Genomic DNA, 20,722 nt, shown 5'->3' on the forward strand with positions numbered 1-20,722 from the left:
GCCTTGAATACTGTGTTCAGTTTTGGGCCCCTCACTACAAGAAGGACATGGAGGTGCTGGAGCATGTCCAGAGAAGAGCAATGAGGCTGGTGAAGGGTCTGGAGAACAAGTTTTATGAGGAGCAGCTGAGGGAACTGGGGCTGGTTAGCCTGCAGAAAAGGAGGCTGAGGGGAGACCTCATCGCTCTCTACAACTACCTGAAAGGAGGTTGTAGTGAGGTGGGTGTCGGTCTCTTCTCCCAAGTAACAAGTAATAGGATGAGAGGAAATGGCCTCAAGTTGTGCCAGGGGAGATTTCGATTGGACATGAGGAAAAACTTCACAGCAAGTGTTGTCAGGCATTGGAACAGGCTGCCCAGGGAAGTGGTTGAGTCCCCATCCCTGGAGGTATTTAAAAGGCGTGTAGATGTGGTGCTTAGGGTCATGGTTTAGTGGTGGACTTGGCAGTGTTAGGTTAATGGTTGGACTTCATGATCTTAAAGGTCTTTTGCAAGATTCTGTGATTCTGTGATTATCCCTGTAATTTTCTCTGTATCTACATTAAATGACTAAGCATGCAATATGTGTTGTAATACAACCTGTTCAATACTTTTGCAAGTTCTTTTAAACTATTTTGTAAATTAATTACTAAGCACAATCAATGTCTGAATAGAAATAGCTGTTTCTCATGGAAACCTTATGCATATTCTTCGGTTTTCCCCCTTCAAAATATGAAGAAAGCTAGTTTTAGTTAAATTATTCCGCATTTATCAGACTGCCGCTGCCAGAATATGAAGGATCTAAAACTTCAAATTAATGGCAGGAGAACAATCAGTTGTCACTGTAGTCAGAAGAAGATAATTACCATCATATGGACTGATATCTTTAGGAGAATATTAGGCAAAGTTTGTATTTCAAACTCTAGCATATAATTTTAAATCATGTTACTTCTTAAAATAACTTTTCTACACTATCAACAGCCACAGTTATCTTAGTAACAGTTTTGACATCTAGGAGAGATCAATAATCCACAAACTTGACAGGAAATTGTCCCTTGTTTTCTTTTAGGTTAGTGCCTCCAGGCTTAGTCAAAAGTCCAACAACAAATGTGAGAGCCCGTGCAAGGAAGGGAGCAGGAACATGTGACTGGGGCATGGAGGTGTATGACCTCTCCATTTGGCCAGCAATCAGCTGTTAGATAGAATGAACCACCCAAATGCAGCTGAGCTTCATACAATATATCACACATAGCAGCTGATGAGTTCATGGGGCTAATGACATTTTTCATGCAATGAATCTCCTGATCTAAATACGTGGCTATAGAGATACGACTGCAGATAAACTTTGACCTCTTTGCTATTTCTCCTAGCAGGTATAGTTTTAGAATGGATGCTTTATTGTAAGAATAAAGATTATCTTCAGATTTCAGTAGACAAGTTGTGAGAAAGCCTAAAAACGTTGGTTTTGGAATTTTATCAAACTTATAGATGAATTTCCTGAAAGTGGTAAATTTCTTAGTCTAGTAATCAATATTTGATTCAACAGAAAAAGATCTTGATAGATTCTGATGATCTTAGGGGTGGATACAAAGGATCATGCAGCTCCAGCCATCTACCTACTTCTAGGGGACACAGCACTATGTAGAAACTCATGATTAACATTACCCCTCTCTCTCAAAATAAATGTTACGGTTGACAGAATCAGATTATAAACATTAAGAAAATCACCAAACTTTATTTGGAAAGACTGCTCCAATAACTGATAAACTCTGAAAAATGAAACTAGCAGCCAATACTATTTGTACCATTTATACGGGGTAGCATTTGGCAAAGGAGGGTTGTATGTATTCATATAGCTGCCAGGAACACGACCGTTTAATTAGTATAGACTAACCATTTGGCAGCAAAGAACAAAAGCAAGACCTCATTTATAATTTTAAATGAAAAAACGATAAGTTATTTGTGCATTTTGTAGACACTTTAAGTTATTGATTCTTTGGAAAATTGTTCTGTAATATGGACACAAACTATGCAATAGCAATCAGGAGGGCTCTTCATTTAAATAAGTATTGGCAACCCTTCATAAAGGATTAATACTATCTCTGCCAATAGTTAGAAAACAAATTTCTTTTAACGCATACTCTACATGTTGTCTTTTCTTTCTTGCCAATTTAAAGCTTGCTTAAAAAAAGACAATCTTGGCTATAAAAGCAATGTTTTGGAATGTGCTCTAATATGATTGATCTGTCCTCGTTCTTTTGGCAACTTAGCTGAAGTATTTTCATCAAATTTTATGATTTTATATGATGTGAAGTAATAAAGCACAACAGTCCCAAATTGATGACCTTAGAGAATTTTGTCTCTCTAAAAATGCATCACCATAACTCTATTAAAAACCTTAATTGTGGAATTATTTTTTTCAATTTTCCCAGCTGTTTTTGCAATTTAAGCATACTTTAAGACATGCTTTTTCCCATCTGTGCTTTCATTTTTTTTTTTATTTTCTTCAAGAATACATGCCAGCCAAAGTCTTACACAAAAAATCCCATGAAGAATGACTGAAATGCTATCAACTAACTCTTCCTTCTTTCAAATCTGAATGTATTAATACCTCTTTCCCTCTCCCCTGCAATTTCCTTAAAATAAGATTCATTGATTGACTTACTCCCTCAAAAGCAGAATTTCTGAAAGAAGATGCATCACTAATAGTCAGCTATTAGGTTTTGACAATTACTTTGTCCAAAATAACCATCATGTAATCAAGGTTAACATACATCAACACAAGTCTTATATGCCAGCTATTAACTGAATTAAAAAGAGATTAAAAATTATCTTCCCATAACTAGCCATGTGGCAAAGGAGAAATCTGGCAAATAATCCCTGCTGCACCTTCTAAATTTGAGCAAAATATTGGAGAAGACAGACGTGCTGTACAAACCAAACTGCCAAGCTTCCGAACTCATGGATGGGGACTGAAGCATTTAATCCCTGTTCCCCTCCCTCTTGTAAATGCCCCAAGCCATTCTCCCCGCTTCAGAAATTCTGAGCGTGCTACTGCTTATAAAGGAAGGAGGCTCCTTGGCAGGAGCTGATGAATAGTACTCTGCAAAAAAGTGTGTCACAAAGAACTGCAGTATTGCAAAATGGCTTCTAATCCTCAGTGTTGTCGATGAAGCTCAGCCTCGGCTGCCTTAACTGGAGTCTATATTGAAAAAGATCTTCCACCCCCCCTCTCAAGGAAATCCAAGAGCCTTGCTTTCCGAGAGTATGCAACGGGAACGTGTTCTGCTCTCGCTAAGGTCAGTGGGAGATGATGGGCATTTTGGATGAAAGTAATTTTTTTATTAATCTTTGAAGGAAGATGAAAGTAAGCACCTGCCACTAAAAAAAAATTATGAAATGTAAAAAGTCCTACTTTCTACAGTTTTGCGTTGTATGATGAAGAGAGAGGGGAATATAAGCAGAGAGATGAGTGCATATCTTGGTTCAGGTCAGGAAAAGATTTTATGATGTGTACATGCAGAGAATGCACAAAAGTGGGAAAGGATTAGTGAATATGAAGGAAAGAACAGAAGAGGTTTATGTAATCATGCTGTGTAGGATTTTTAGGGGAAAAAACCCACAAGAAGCTCCAAAGCCACTTAATACGTCAATATCATTTTGATGCTTCATGTTACTCTAAATTAGAATAAATGAGCCAGATCATGCAACTGGCTTTAAATCTTAAAATAAATCCCTTTTGATGTTCATATTTATGCTTTCAAGTAAGCACAAATACCGTATTCCCTAAGTTACTTATTTAATATTTTAAAGTTGAAAAACATGTGAAGGCAAACTGTTAAACTGGAGTCAAGAGAATACTTCAATGATTTAGAATACATCACATGAATGAGATATTATTTGAAAGAGGTTAGATACTTGGAGATAGGCTTATACTTACAGATATTAAAATAAGATAAATTATGAAAATGCAGATCTGTGTGTCCAAACAAAACTGCTTTCTAAGGTTGCAAGCACAGTGACAAGGGGTATAAAAATCTGGCAACCAGAACCACCAGATGCCTTAAATTGTAATCACAGGTTTTGCGTACTGTAATCAGAGCAACCTTACAGCTGTGTGTTTTAACTGGGCAATTGCCTAAGCCTACCATAAAGTGTTTACCTTACCTTTAAGCCCAGAATTAACTCATTTTCTAGTAGTGTGTTTTGGAATAACTCAGCGATAAGATTTTCAAAGAAGTCATGCAGTTCTGTAATCCTATTTGCAGAGATGACTTTGCTCAGATTCTCATTCTGATCTCTGTCTAGTGAACCAGGAACCAACCTTGAAGAATTAGGTTTAATATCCACAGTTATTTTATGAAAGAATCAAAGCTCTTGATTAATCTTTCTTTGTTCATCTATTTATTGCCTTCTTTCTTTTTTTGGTACGCCTTTTTTCTAAATTAAAAAAGACGCAATATTTTCAATGCTTTCTCATATGGTAGCTCTCCAATACCTGAGATGTCTCACTCTGTTTTTTTCTCTGTATGTCCTTTTTTTTCCCCAATGTCCCTTCTAACTGCAGATGTGCATTGAGTCTGCCAGGTGAGGCCATATCCTTGATTTTTATAAAGGCATTACAATACTTTGGTAATGAGGTACTGTGGTACTGAGGCAAATAAAATGCATTCTGGAGATCTCAATTTTCTTTTAACAGAGGTGCATTTGAGCAAAGGTCTTTTCCAAGTTTTCTATAATGATGTCCAGTTCTCCAGCTTCAGTTGCTAAAGTTAATTTGGACTCATATAAATTGTTTAATCCCCAGATATCTAGCCTTTTCAGAGGGACACATTAATTGTTGTTCTTGGCCTTCATGGAGCAGCATCTAACTTTAGCGAAAAATTACTTATTTTTATCTCTATAAAAGCCTTCAGAATTTTGCACATCTCCTTGGACTATGGTGCACTAAATACCATCTTGCACTACTTTTTAAATTAAATGATCACTATGCTCCGACATCTCATAGCCCAATCAACAAGGACCAAAGAGGTCTTACCATTACTACAGTTAAAAGCCACTGATCTTACTTCAACAGAAAAGCAGCTGACCTAAAAGATGTCACTAAAGTTTTAAAAATTTCCAACATGTTTGGTCAAATTAGATTTGTGTCTGGGTGGGGGAGAGGAATATCCAGGAGGAAGAGGTAAGGTAACTTAAGGATCACTTTAAGAACTGATCCTGTGAATAGGGAAGAACTCTAATTGCCAGAGTGTGATGGCAATTTAAGATACCCATGTTAAATTATCATACCAAAACCCAGTTGACTGCATGCTCACTTTTAGTTTTCAAAAATATTATTACGCAAAGAACACCTAAAGGCTGTCTAAAGGCTACTTTTAAATCCTTGTGGTACATCTGGGAAGAAGTACACTTATGCAGTAGTATAGTAGAAGTGGGTCAAAGCTTGTGCCAGATCTGAAATCTCTGTTGTGCATTGCAGTTTACCAGCTGCATGGGGAGAATGGAGTGAACGCACAAATACTACTTTGAAAGTTTGGTCACACTGGACGAAAAGAAATAATGCTTAATTCAAACTAAGAATATACTTCCAGTTGTAGAGGTTTTAACTTCTTACTACACCCTATTTTCTTCATTTGTCACTTTTACAAAACAACTGTGAAGTCAGAAATAAAAAATCCAGTCCTTGCTGAAGTAATATTTAAGGAGGAAACATTCCAAGTTGATAGATCTGGCCATTGATTTTTAGCTGATCAGAAGCAGAATGGCTATATCTGAACAGTGGTTTGGTAGAATATTAAATCATAAGCTGCTTTTTCCTCACTGCTGTGGAAAATTGCCATACAATAATGTTCAAAGCTCCTCCTCACTACAAGCCATTATTCATATCAAGACAGTATTCTCAAAATAATCTTAAAAAAAATATCAAGACTATTCTCAAAATAATCTTAAAAAAATATATATAATCAAGATATCAACCTGTTTCACCATTTTCCTTAGATTAGGAATTGGTGGTGGTTTATAATTTGTGCTTAATGACACTAGCTATTTGTTCCTAGCTAGTATCCTTTTTGTAGGTACAGCATGAAGCTCAAAAATGATTATGGTTGTCTTGCTAGAACAACGTTGGAGTGAAGTGGAAGTTTGATTCTAGAAATTTCTAGAAATGTCCTCAGTCAACAAAAAAAAAAAGAAATCACGTAGCTAGGATTTTTTAATGGAGAGTTCAAACATAAAAAATGACTCATGAAAGAAATATGAAATATTTGCAAAGTTATTGAGAAAATGATATTAAGGAAGCATGGAGAAAAATCAGACTGCTTTTGGATAATCCAGACGTGGACAGAAAGACTTCATGAAAGGTTGACTGAATTTGCTCCTTGCTACTAATTTTCTCGTTGCTTTCCTTGAAAGCAGTGTACTCTCATAAAATGATTACCAAAAAAAACCTTATTAGTTTAGACATAGAAATTACTTTGGAATCAAGTATTTAAACCAGTTTTTGCATTCCTAAATATTAAGTATTTAAAGTATTTATAGGTTTTCCTACTGTTTCATGTCTTTATTTGAAATTCTCTCTGATAAAAATGTGCACATAACAGTGTTAAATGACATCTGACCTCTTTCTCTGACTTCTAGCCATGTGATGAAAAATGCTTTTCAAAATATTTAAGTCTAGATACAGGAAGATGACTAAACTCATAAGCTTTTGTCTTCTAAAAAATTCCCATCGCTGCCAAAGCTGGTGAAGCTCCTCTGATGGTTACAATGGTGGGAGCACTAAGGCAGAAAAACTTCCAAGTGCCTACAAGCATTCTCACCGCTGCGCCTTCTACCTACCTCCTGCAAATCTCTGTTCCTGCCTTTAGAAAATGGGTGGCCACACATTCCTTGTCATATTTGCCCTTCCTCTCACAGAGCTTAACGTTGGGAAACTTCACATAAATGTATAACAGACAAGGAACAAATTTGTTTAGCAAGGCAGCCAGCAGACTTACTGTACTACCCCCCCTTCCAACATTTAAAGAATGCAACTGTCTTCTCTCTTTCCTTTCCCATGTAGCTTGAGAATTACATCCAAGACAGTATGAAGAAAGAAATGGTAGAGATCCAGCAAACTGCAGTGCAGAACCAGACTGCAGTAATGATTGAAATAGGCACAAACTTACTAAATCAAACAGCTGAACAGACCCGCAAATTAACAGATGTTGAAGCACAAGTAAGTAATGAATTTCAGCCTAAAAATGCTTCTGCGTCCCAAACACCTACAACTATACATTTAACACAGTTTAGTGTTAGACTATTCAGCTCAACAATTAGAAATCAATCATAATCAACAGCTCTACCCAGCTTAAGGAAACATTAGTATTTGGTAATACTTAGTTCCATCTCAAGCTCCCTGTTGTCACTTGAAAGATTTCCATTAAAGCAGGATTTGAAGTATGTCCAGCAAGACAATTGTTATATTAATCTTTAAAGATAATGTACTTAAAAATAGTAGAGTATATCCAAGCATCAATTGGGTACTAGGATGCTTTTATACAACCCTTGTTGTATATCTCTGTTGATTATTCTCCTCTCACCACCAGATCTTAGCTAAAGGAGGGTTCCTTCAAACTTTGCCTTTGTTCTACTTACCAGGCTAATTGCTTTTTTACATTTATTTTTTTTGGTATTTTTAAAAATGTTTTATCAATAAAAATGCATCTTTTTAATGAATGTTTTCACAGACACTAGAAGTGGGATAACAGTTCATTTCCAGCACAATGCACTGTAGTATTGTTATTTATCAGAGGGATAAATAAACAAGAGATGAATCACAAAAAAACGAATTAGAAGGAGGCTAGTAGAAAAGTATATTCACACAGAAGTAAACTTGCTTTCTGTACATACTGTTCTCTAAATGATTTCAAACAAAAAAATGTAATGGGTTTATTTATTGTGTTAATGGAAAAGCATTAACTACAATAAGACATTCTGTGAAATAGAATGCAGATTTTAATATGTTCTAAGGACAAGCCCAATCCATGTAGAAAGGTGTGTATTTGTAGTTTTGCTAATATGGTAGGAAAATTCAGATTTATAACTTTCAAAAGAAAGACTGAATATAGTATGTAGCATGTAACATTTTATATAATGTAAATAGCATGCAAAACCTAAAATCCTTGTTAGACATTTTACTATCTGTATAATTCATCCAAGGATTCAATTACATTTTTTAACCTAAAACAAGCCTTTGTGAACTCTTTGATAACCTGATAGTTCGTAACTCACAGGTGTGCCGCATTCAACTTTCTGATTGTATTATTCAGGAGCCCAGTATTTTGCACATGTTGAGAGAATGTATTTATTCATTCAGAGTAACGTCTTTATGGAAATTATTGTACATACTTCTCTAAATGATTTCAAACAAAAAAATGTAATGGGTTTATTTATTGTGTTAATGGAAAAGCATTAACTACAATAAGACATTCTGTGAAATAGAATGCAGATTTTAATATGTTCTAAGGACAAGCCCAATCCATGTAGAAAGGTGTGTATTTGTAGTTTTGCTAATATGGTAGGAAAATTCAGATTTATAACTTTCAAAAGAAAGACTGAATATAGTATGTAGCATGTAACATTTTATATAATGTAAATAGCATGCAAAACCTAAAATCCTTGTTAGACATTTTACTATCTGTATAATTCATCCAAGGATTCAATTACATTTTTTAACCTAAAACAAGCCTTTGTGAACTCTTTGATAACCTGATAGTTCGTAACTCACAGGTGTGCCGCATTCAACTTTCTGATTGTATTATTCAGGAGCCCAGTATTTTGCACATGTTGAGAGAATGTATTTATTCATTCAGAGTAACGTCTTTATGGAAATTATTTAATCATTTTCTGCTTAGAGGAAGAAAATCATCACTGTAACTTTCCTTCTCTGCTTGAAATTACTGATGACTGGGTTAAGGGCTTAATTAACAACATAAGGAAATTAACCAAACAATTGCTCTCTCAAGGACACTTACTTTTGGCAATAGTTTTCAATTACACTTAAGTGTGAAATCATGTCCTGAATGACTGTTGAACATGAAGGACATGAGTAATCAATTCTTCCTGCCAATGAAAGCCAAATTCTGCTGAAGTAAAAAAAGCTGTTCTAAAACAATGAGAAAATATTTCTAGAAAACATGCCTCAAGTAATGCAATCTGATACAAACCAAAAAGTATCTTCCATGTTTCTTAATATCTGCATTTCTTCATTTAAAGATGCAAATAAATTCAGACAGTAAACAATACATATAGAAAAGGTAACATTAAAATGCAAGGAATAAGTTGACAGAAGTGTGGTCACATGATATACACTTTAAAATATAATCTGGGATTAAGGAAAATAGCTAAAACTACCTAGTGATTTCAGGACTGGGCCAAGATTTCAACCAGTGAGAGAGATGCAAAATACTTTATTTCTACACCAGATTGAGAAAACAACTCAAATTATTCTCTGAACAACAACCATAATAGTTCCGGTAATGAAATAAGAATATCGTAACAGAGGGGAAGGTATGACAGCAAAACTAAAGTACACAGTAACTCTCAGCCATTGGTCAGAAATGTAGCATACTACTGAAATATTCCCAATGACACGTTAGTGTAACAACAAAATTAGTGCAACTCTGTATTCTTCTTCATTCTAATTCTATGAGCATTTGTGCCCAAATTAAGTGTTCAAAAATATTTTTTTAATTATAGGCTTAAGTAGAGATTTGCATGATTTCACAACATGAAGAAATTACAATATATTTAAAAGAAGTCTCTTGATTTTCAAATATTTTTATAAATTTTATTTAGGTATTAAACCAGACAACCAGACTTGAACTTCAGCTTTTGGAACACTCTCTTTCAACAAACAAACTAGAAAGACAGATTTCAGATCAGACCAACGAGATAACTAAATTACAAGAAAAAAACAGGTAAGTTTGCCTATCAACCCAGTAAAAAGCTATTCCCTGAAGTGCCTTTCTAATGGTTTTAGAAACAAATGTACTCAAGTAGGAAAATAAGGCCTTGTACAGAAGCTCCCCACACCCAGCTATGCTCATTACAAAGGTCATATTATTTAAGGCCTAGAGAATCATGCAGGTTTATTCTTCTTGTGTTCTGTTTATATATAATTCTTCACTATCTAAAGTTTTCCTTTATATGGGGAACTTAAGGTTAAAACTGAAATACTTCTCAGTACTTCAGTTGTAGCCAATTCATATTCTTCTTTAGACTTTTCCAGATGAAGTTATGGCTTATGTAGCCTGACTCAAACTAACCCAGTGCAACCACATCTCTAAAATGTTATTTCCATGTAGTACACAGCTATCCTAATACACAATCAGGTCATTGCCACAACTTTTTTCTAACCTGATCAGAAGAGTCAAATACTACTCATATTCAATGTTCCTTACTAGTCAATCTTTTGAAATTCAGACTGATAACCAACTATTACTCCTGTCCATTTCTGTAACTCGGCTGTTGTCCAAAGGCTCACACCTTTTTTCAGCTAGTTTCATTTTCATATCACCAGGGTCTTATTTTACTTTTGGCAATAAATATTTTACAGAGACATCTAAAAGCAGCAATAACAGTAAGTTTTCTCCTTCAAAGCCGTGTTTTTCAATGAGAACCATATGTGCAAAGTGCTTTTTATTTTGAAAGAATTAGCTTAAAAAAAACAGGAGACATGTTTTGACATTTTTGTTCACTACTCTACTACATTTATATATGCTCCCTAAAGATTTTATCTACCAGCTTAATAAAAACAAGCATTCTTATCAAATGGAAAGCAAAGTAAATACTGAATTTTAAAATGTCACTTTTTTTGTGTTGAACTCAGCAGACTTGTAAAACCCACGTAAACACGAAAGCATTGTTTCTCACCTAACAAAAGACTATCTGACATTGAGTTAATCTGCTTGAAACATAGTTATAAGGTTCAGGATTTTTTTCAATAATGGTAATGGATTTTAGGTGAACTTCTCCCTTCCGGCCATGCATCTTTTAACATCAACTTTCTCAGAGTCTGCATCAGAACAATTGCCAATGAAATAATTTTTCAGCCAGTCACCTACTTACACCAGCTCCAGAACTGGAGATGGATAACACATCTTCAAGTAACTATTTGCAGGTTTCCCTGTCTTAATGCCATAACATTAATTTCTGTTAAGAATATATTTTATTATGATACAGGACGTTTGAAAAGTTCCAAGGATCATCTTTTAATGAGTTTCATCTTTTAATAGGATAAAAATATGAAATCCTTCACTATTATGCCTAAAGTCTGAGAGAATGGTATTCAAGACACTTCATCTTCATAAGTAATGGTTACTTTGGGTCTAAATTCATTTTGTACTCCCTGTACTTCTAGCACTACTATCCTTTTTTCAGGACCAAACTATATCTTTCCTTTCATAATGTTGAATTATCAAACACCCAGTTGTTGCACTTTAAAAGCCTGCGATACAGACTATACTCTATAATGTTGTTTATTAATGAAATAATTAGTTATATAATAAATTAAAGCATATATATCAAACTAAACTCAGCTTTCATTTAGCTTTCTACTGCATGCATGGCATCAGAGAATGAAGTTGAGTACTTATGAAGAAAGGAACTTCGGCAACAGGCTTGATTCTCTTGACATCAGCTCAAAATTGTTTCTGAGGAGCCTAATTGTAATCTTTTATTTAGCTTTCTAGAAAAAAGAGTTCTTGAGATGGAAGACAAGCACACACTTCAGCTGAAGTCAATAAAAGATGAAAAAGATCAGCTTCAAGTCCTAGTAGCCAGACAGAATTCTATTATAGAAGAACTAGAAAAACAGTTAGTTACAGCTACAGTAAACAACTCAGTTCTGCAAAAACAGCAACATGATCTGATGGAGACTGTTCATAACTTGCTTACTATGATATCTACACCAAACTGTAAGTAAAAGCAGACATGTTTATATCATTTGAGTGACATTCCCTAATTTGTGTATATTACTACCTATAAAGTCTTACAAGCAGTTTCCCCACACTTCTGCTTTTCAAAAAGTATTTTTTTTTCCCCTTCAATGCTGCATCTGAGTTAACTAACCTATTTTTTAGGGTCGGGGGAGGCAGGGAACAACCACAACATTTATGTGGTTTCTTTTCAACATTTTGCTCATCTTCTGTGGTTTATATTGGTTTGCCTGCCCACTTCTCTAGTGGTTCGACAAAATACAGAGATGCCAAATGTCATTCATCTCACATGGCATTCATTCATCTGTCAGCACACACTCCCTTGACCATATATCTAGGTTAGACTGCATGATGTAGGCCTGTCGCTTTTCTTCCTGGCTCGCAAAGGTTGCTTCTGCCACCTCTCATTGCTCTATGCACATAGAGTTGATCAAAGAAAGGACAAGTTATAGTGGCTATTAAAGGCAAAGGAGTCAGCACTGGCCCAGTTTTTAGCGCCCATGTATGCCCCAAACAACAGAAAGCACCAGCCCAGGGCAGCAGATACTCCCAAAAGTCCTTCAGTCTTTCACTGAAGCTTCCCTATTCATCCTAAAAATCCCTCAGCCTAGCAAATTTTATAGGCAATAACCTCACCCCTAAACGCCTGACAGCGCTGCAACAAATCATAGCCACCAAGCATAGCTTCCAAATTTATGCAGATTCACATGCTCCATAAAACCCCCCACAAACCATAAGCTGAAGGTTATGGCTAAACAGCATTTAAACAAATGAACAAATTCCTTACCTTGAATTTCCTGTCTGATACAGAACTTTGACAAATAAAGAAGGTACAGCTGTTCTATATAAAAGAGTAAAGAGTCTGGCATGTTTGCCTGTAAAGTTCTCAGGGCTGGAAATACACAAGCGTATAGAACCTCAGAAAAAAGGATTTAAATTAAATACTAGGAAAATTTTAAAATAGCTGTCATTACAACTTAAAAGACAGTATAGATGGACTATGCTACATTACTGTAAGTTGTATCACAAAAAAGGAAAAGGGAGTTCAGAAGTCCTTCCTTCAGTAGTGTCCAAAATAATGATGTTGTAGGTTTTTCTAAACAAAGTAAAATTAAGACAAGTTTTTTGTCTTAATAACCGACACTACCCCTTAAATACCATTACCAAGGCTGTACATGTTCCTGCTGATGTTATCTGCTATGCTAGTGCACAAATAAGTAAACAAGTCAAAGTCATGTTGGCTACAACACTGTTAAACCCAGAGTGGAAAAAATAATGAATGTTTGCCAAAAAGACAAAATTAGCAGGGAAAGCTTCTAAGGCAGTATACAAACAATAGAGTGTGGAAAAGCAATTAAAACACTGAACGTGTTATTTTTACATTTAAGGCAAAGCATGTAAACTGGTAAATAACAAATAAGCAAGCTAAAAAGAACATAATAAGCAACTGTAATATAAGCATATATTTATATGGCACCTAAAACTGTACTAACTGGCTGTGCTTGTTAGATTAAATTAAAAGGGAAAATACACAGAACCAACCCCAAAAGGGTCAAATATGAAATACCAGTCAGCAGGCGAAATGCCAGGAAATTCCAGCCTCCACTGAACAAAAAGATGAGCCTTAGATTGTTCTGTAAAACAAGAAGGCTTAGGCATATTAAAATGTATTTTTTAAACAAATGAATTCCAGAAGGGATGTTTCCTTAGTGGGTTGAGCTGAGCTACCAAGCTTCAGCTTGGTACATACAAAGTTGTTCCTGCTCAGCACAGGGGCAAGCTAAAACTTTGTAAGAGTAGTTATTCCAGTCAGCTGTATTATAAAAGATTTCGTAACTTTTATGTTAGATTTCACAATTTTAGAGTACTGGCCAAAGGTCATTATTAATATAATCAGTTGCTAGTAAGATATGTTTTTAAAAGCAGTTAATGCATGGAGAGGTTGTAATGCATGTAAGAGTCCAGCAAAGGCAATGAATGGAAGCAGAAACTGTTTAACTGAATGAGATGCTATATCCTAAGTTTTCTTATTTAACATATTAATGTGTTATCACTTTTCAACCTATCAGGCAACGACACTCATATCAGAATAACGTCTCTAAATAATATAAAGTAACACCACACATAATTAATACCTTGATCTGTCATTTCTTTCAGGACCAGGCATATTTTTCGGAACTGCAAAGCTTTAAGCTGATTACAGCATTGATTGCTTCTTAGTAACTTTTATCCATCTCCTCTTAATGCCTTCAATTTCTATTGTATTTTTAGCAGCTAAGAACAACTTCATAGCTAAGGAGGAGCAAATCAGCTTCAAAGACTGTGCTGAAGCTTTCAAATCTGGACTGACAACAAGTGGAATCTACACTTTAACAGTTCCAAACACTGCACAGGAAAAGAAGGTAGGATGGCTATAAAGTGCTACCTAGGCATACTGTGTGTTAAAAAGATATTTGATCTGGTAAATATGCTATTTTAAAGGCTAGTTAATAGTGAAGTTTATTACTTACCATGTTTTTTTATATGCATTTCATCACTTATAGATCTGAGTATCTTACAGGAAAAAGAAAGTCCTTCAGGTGAAATCTTGGCTCAGTTGAAATGAACGAGCATTTTGTTGTTCACTTCAGCGTGCCAGAATTCCATTCTTTGTTTCCACATAATTAACACAATTAAAGCAATATAGTACTGTAATTTCTTTGTAAAATCTCTTAACTCCAACACAATTGCTCTACATGATCAGCAATCTCCTGTCTCCTCTAAGTTCTTAGTTCCTTCATTTGCCCAAGTCCCTTCAGGCGGCAAAAGGAGGTAAAATCAGGGGCATGGAAGAGTACTCATGGATGTGTACTCATGTAAGCAATCTACTAGTACTGGACTCATGTATTCGTTCCAGTTCTTTGTTGCATAGAGTTTTAAGGGCATTTGTGTAACAATTAGATTAGCGATTAGATCAGCACAACTGACACTGGGTAACATTGAGGACTTTCCTGGAAAATACCGCTCTGATTTAAATAAAAGGTGAGAGTTTGCAGTGGTTTCACTAGATCAGTTTAAGTTCCTCTATGGGTATTTTTTCCCCTATGTGTTTAATTGAAATGAACTTGAACGTCAATTTAAGTTAAAGCAATACACCATACCTCTATAGAAGAGACCTTGAGCTAAAAATGGCACTCAGTGGATGACACACTGGATGCCTGACAGAGATGCTCCACCTACTGAAATAAATAAAGTGATAAAGCTTCAGACAATATAAATCAGCTGAAACAATAAAATCTGAAAGAGAGAAAGTCCCAGGTGGATTGTGAGGATAAAGACCCCAAACCTGCAGTAAGCATTCTGAGGAGCGAGACTCAAATGATGAATGTTTGCTTGTTTCCAACTTTTCAGACACAGCAGACTGAGGAGGCTAAGGGATGTTCGAATATAAACAAAAATGCTTAATATATTTCTTAGACAAACACTAAATAATTTTCTAATGTTTTTATTTTATAATTTCATATTATAGACATTTCCTTACAAAAAAGGAAGTATTTTATGGAATTCCCAAGGCTCTACTTTATTATATCAGAAATACTTGAGGAAAAAAAACCTAACAGAAAATGTACAAAAGCAGAGAAAAATGAGGGCACATGTGGAAAAGCAATTGCTAAAACTCTGACACAGAAAGCATTTTTTTTTCCAAGTTTTGATAGCAAAGGTTTAGAAATTAAGTTCACCAGTCACTAGTCTTTGAAGCGCCAGAACTTCATCTAGCCCAAGCCAGACTTTGTGATCTTCACCCTTACAAAGCTCTCAACTAAAGGAAATAAGCAATTTGTTTGGGTAGGATATATAAAATACAATACATAAAATCTGCAATTTTTGCAGATACCATCTAGAGAAACGATGATATCTGCAGTCTGCTTCTCTTTGAAAAAAAAAAAAAAAAAGAGGCTGGTTTTCCTTTGGAATAGTCTAGTTTATATTCATCCATCTGTTTCACAAGAAAATTAGTTACATAAAATGCAATAAAGTGTTTTATTACACATGAAGCAGAATGGTATTTAAATAGCATAGGTATCTACAATCACAATTTTAAATGCTAAAGGAGATGCAAGCTACTGCATCTCTAAAGTAACGGATTGCAGCAGTCTTTGTTCAACATCGCAGGAAGGGTTACATTCCTTGAATCTCTTAATATTACTTGTCTCAAGCTTTTACCTTTGGTTTTAATTTTACTATAAAATATAATATAAAGAGCATGCATGTTTTCTAAAAGCAGACACAAGTGCATGCCATATTACAGAATGAAAATTTATGTCAAACTTTACCACTGCATTTTCAAAGCCATAAATGTTTAGGCAATTTATATGATCTGAGGAGCCAGAGCAACGCACATTTCTACAAAACTAAAACCTACCAGAATATTCTATCTCTGAAAAAAAAGTACAATCGCAAATTTCCTAGACTACAAAATATTAAATGCTTTACATTTGAACATGGGGGCTTAAAACACCTAACAAAAATTCCCATTTTGGTAATTGACTAGGTTAAAAAAAGTAGTTAAAATGTAATAATTTAATTAAATTAGTAATTAATTTAATAATATTAAAGAATTTTAATATTATTCTGCCCACTTCTGATAGAACAAAAAAGACACTTAAAAAGATAGTGAAGGTTTTACTTACTATATGACATGAAAAGTAAAAGACTAAAAAGTTTTAATCTGATGCAGATTTTTTATATAAATACAAATGCGTAAGAGGAGTTGTCAAGGGAAGTGAAGGTTTAGGGATAATCAACATGTTACACCATTTTCAACTGTTTATGATGTAGATGGCCACTTGGACCAGGAAACAGAATGACCTTTTTTATTTGCCAAAAGTGCTGCACTGCTGTTTATGTTTTTGTCTTTTCCTCTTGTAACACCTTCTGACCTCCCAACAGGCTTATAAACAACTTCTGTGTAATCTGTAACTGATCCCACTTTACTAATTTGTCTCCCATCATAATCCAAAACTAAAGACTTGCATACGAGAGCTGAGAGGAAAACAATTATTTCATTCCATTAATATTTTCAAGCTTTCAAGCTTTCCTGTTCTGCACCAGGACAAAAGCTAAGTCCTTTTAAAAACACTGAGGAAAAACAGCAAAAGACTGCTGACACAAGGAAAAATGGCAGAGGCAAACCCATGAAAAGTCAATGGCTTCATGTTTACAGCAGTTACCTGAACTGATTAACCTCCTGGTCTTAACCAGGCAGAATAGTTGAGTCTGGATGACCCTAACGTATTAGCTCAACCGTTACCACAACTATTACCAACATGCCCCAAATCTTAAAATAGTGGCTGAAGCAGTGGCTATGCTCTTCCCCATTTCCACCACCGCTGAGCTGAATTTTCATCCCAGAACCAACACTTATTCTAAGCCAAGGCCTTTTTAACCAAAACTGTCTTGCAGAAAGTGATTTGGGCGTTTGAATTTACCAACAAAAATGGTTTTGCATAACTTTCCTAAAAAGTGATCATCCAGAAAAACTAGCTAGTCATTTCAAAAGGAGCCCATGCCATGGACCTTACATCTAAAATATACAAATTGTTTCCAACCCCAAGCATTAAAGAGCTTATTTGTAGAGCATATGTGTAGCTTCTCCGATACAGTAAGAAATCAGATGAGGAGGGGTTTTTTTGGTGAATTTTACAAGTCTCATCATCTGTCTTTTTCACTGGTAACTGGTATTAGGTTAAATTACATTATAAACCACACACGTAGTTATTTTTTCCAGAACAAGGAAACTAAGACCGCAATTCTTATCTAGTCACATCTCTAGGAGCTAGAGATAGCAGAATACAAAATCATTGAGCATCATGACTCAAAAGTGTTCAGACAACAGCCAAAAGTGGTGCAAAGGAAAACTGCACAGATGTGGCAAGCGCACTTGCTTTGGTGTAAAAACTGTAGTGGATCTTCATCCTGATAACTCAGCCAGAGCCTTACCATTCAGAAGGTAGGTCTGAAAACACTTAATACCCCAAATATCCTAACGTACAAGAAAAAAGAAGAAAAACTACTTGCTCTGAAATTCAGCTTCCTAGACAGTGAAGACATCAAATCGATGGCTCACAGCTTACGCGCTTATAATCACTGGAAAAGGGACTACTTCTGGTTACAGGTACCTTACAGCATTTTCAAAAATACAGCGCTGATCTTCAGCTGAAGGTGAAAAATATAAACAGCTGACCTTAACTCTCACAGTGCTACAGCTGCTAGAACTGTGAGTACTGAAGCAGTTCACAAGATAAATCAAATATTCCCCTGCCAATTTGCTGTAATTTGAGAGGCTAATCTCTTTATTCTTTTTGGCATCTGTTTGAAGACTCCTGCTGCCTGCCTAATCTTGGTATCTATTTTTACTAGTTTTATGAAATGTTACATTTCTTCCTTTTGAATATAAAACCTAGGCTAGGCTGAAAGGTCAGAAGAGTTCTGTTCTAGTAATGAGTGTTACAGAAAGCCTCATATGCATATCATTTTACTGGATAATCAAGATAATGAAGATATTTTTAAAAAAGAAGTTATAGTCCAAATAAATGCTTCCTCTCCCCTCATTTTTCATATATATCATGAAGAAATTGTTCCCTCTGCAGACTGACATAGCAATTTATTGTGTTTATTTTAAACTAAGCAAATCCTTTCCTTAATCTTCATTTTACTGAATAGCCTATCTCCATCCTTAAAATTACTTATGAATATACATAATTCACTTAAGTATTTTTAGTAAAAGAAATAAAAATAGATCAACTTATTTCATTAATTTTCTTTCTGTAATCTTTACTGCCATTTTTCTTCATTTACTTTATTTTTCCCAAATTAAAAATCAAGTGTGCATGTAGATTTGAAGTTCCTAGTTTTACAGTAAGTATTTTCATCTTGTTTAGTCAGAGAATTGATTTCTAGGGAAATGATCTGGAAAGCAAAGGAATGATTTCATGAGCACAGCTGCATGTGTGAGGGCTTGAAAGGTAGGGTTCTGCATTGCCAGTCAAGCCTGAAAGCAAAACATTTCACTGTATGATGCTTACTTAATAGGTGGTAAAAAGAATTTTCACTTTTTAGTTCAAGGGAGCAAGTGTGCCACCACGAAGTACAACAGTTAGAAGCCATACACTGAAAGCTCAAACAACAATAATCTTTTCACCTGTTAAAACAGTTACTATGACACTAGAAGGAGATGGTGTAGCCAGTACATTCCCTTTGCCTGTGCCACACTCTCCACCCAAGAAAGAAGAGGATTTCCCTTTCCAAGGCCAAAAACTGGCATCCTTTAGAAGCACTTACAGATGACTGACATAAAATTTTTTGTTGTGGAAAAGTTATAATCCCAAATTTACATAAAATTTATAAAATCGTTACTGGTAAGAAAAATCTACATGAGATTTTTATGGATTTCTCCAATTTCTTATTATGTGTTTCAGTTCCTACTAAATTGCTTCTCCCTTTGGGAACAAATTTGCAGTACCCCAGCATTTATCCCAAAGAGTCTATAGTGTCTATAAAAGCTTATGATGTCTTACCATTCACATACAAAATGGATACTGGCTATAACAGGCATATTTTACGTAAGATATTCACAGTCATTCACTGTTTGAGAATATTTTAATCTCATTACTGCTAAATAGAGTGCTATTTTAAGGCAACTTCAAAGTAACAATTCCAGCTGAAGTGAAATTTAGATGATAGACCTCAAGGAACTTGTATGTAACATTCAAAAACATCAATTAACGTCAACAATAGCAATATGAGACTGCACCAGTGGCCCATGTAAATTAATACCCAGCCTCTTTAAGTAGTGAAAAACTACATGTTTTGGAGAAGGGTGAAACAGTTCTATTCTCAGTCTGTCTGCTTATACTGTCCTTTCAGTGGGGTGAAGCTTCACAGTCAACAACTTTCTCTACAACCAATGATACTTGACCGTTGTTAAATCAGCATTTTAACTCGCAGAGATGCTTAATAAAAGTATCTGCATCTGCTTTAGCCTATCCCTAGTATCCCTCTTCATAGCTTCCTGTGGAAATTAATTTTCACTTATGCATTACACATCACATGAGTTAGCTTACTAAAACAGATTGATCATCTTTTACAATACCTTATCTTTAGTCTTTTATTTATAAAAATAAAAAAAATATTTTTACTAAATTTAATTTCTATACTATTACCATATCTTTACCAGTCATTAAATACAGAGGTTAGTAAAAACAAACAAAAAACAGGCTTTGAGGTGCAAGGAATTGCGTATAGCAGTACAAATTAAAGTTGCTGTTTTCAGTTAAATTCCGTTCACATGACATACTTTAACAAGTAATCCCTAATCCAACTCTTTTTCTTCTTTCTTTTATCTTTCCTAAAAATCTCCAATTGAATGTCTTACAATTCTCTGACGTTGAACAAAGACTCTAGATACAACCTTAAAATACAGTATCTGCACTGGATTTCCAATGTGTTACAGTCTATTGAAACACTGATGTGTTTAATACTTGCAGGTCTAAGGGCTTGCCTTCCCTTCAAAAGTCTGATGCCTTTGAACAATATATATGGCACTGCTTGCATTGTAAATACCCTGCTTGATTTAGAGAAATATGTGTGTGTGTGTCTGTAACATAGGTACAATACACATACACAGAAATACATGCATACCCTAAAAGAGCCAACTATATTGAAAACTTAGTAAGGAGCACACTTTACTTCCTAAAATGACACAAAACCCTGCCACAGGACAGAA

At 35.1% G+C, this 20,722-nt stretch overlaps 2 protein-coding genes across 4 annotated transcripts in view; one reads left to right on the forward strand and one right to left on the reverse strand.

Annotated features, from left to right (window-relative positions):
* The window catches only part of MCPH1 (microcephalin 1), a 142,740-nt gene that overhangs the window by 58,749 nt on the left and 63,269 nt on the right, over window positions 1–20,722 (reverse strand). The gene's annotated exons all lie outside the window — the stretch shown is intronic.
* ANGPT2 (angiopoietin 2) overlaps window positions 1–20,722 on the forward strand; it is a 50,675-nt gene that overhangs the window by 20,512 nt on the left and 9,441 nt on the right. The window contains exons 2-5 of one of the 3 annotated variants that reach the window (XM_009288572.2): window positions 7,041–7,196; window positions 9,818–9,939; window positions 11,705–11,937; window positions 14,230–14,360. In XM_009288572.2, the coding sequence (XP_009286847.1) occupies window positions 7,041–7,196; window positions 9,818–9,939; window positions 11,705–11,937; window positions 14,230–14,360 (642 nt within the window). The remainder of the gene's footprint in view (window positions 1–7,040; window positions 7,197–9,817; window positions 9,940–11,704; window positions 11,938–14,229; window positions 14,361–20,722) is intronic. The other 2 variants (XM_009288573.2, XM_009288574.2) reach the window with 2 other exon arrangements.

The sequence above is a fragment of the Aptenodytes forsteri genome, unplaced genomic scaffold (genome assembly GCF_000699145.1).
Source record: "Aptenodytes forsteri isolate BGI_AS27 unplaced genomic scaffold, ASM69914v1 Scaffold100, whole genome shotgun sequence".
In the NCBI taxonomy this organism is placed as follows: Eukaryota; Metazoa; Chordata; class Aves; order Sphenisciformes; family Spheniscidae; genus Aptenodytes; species Aptenodytes forsteri.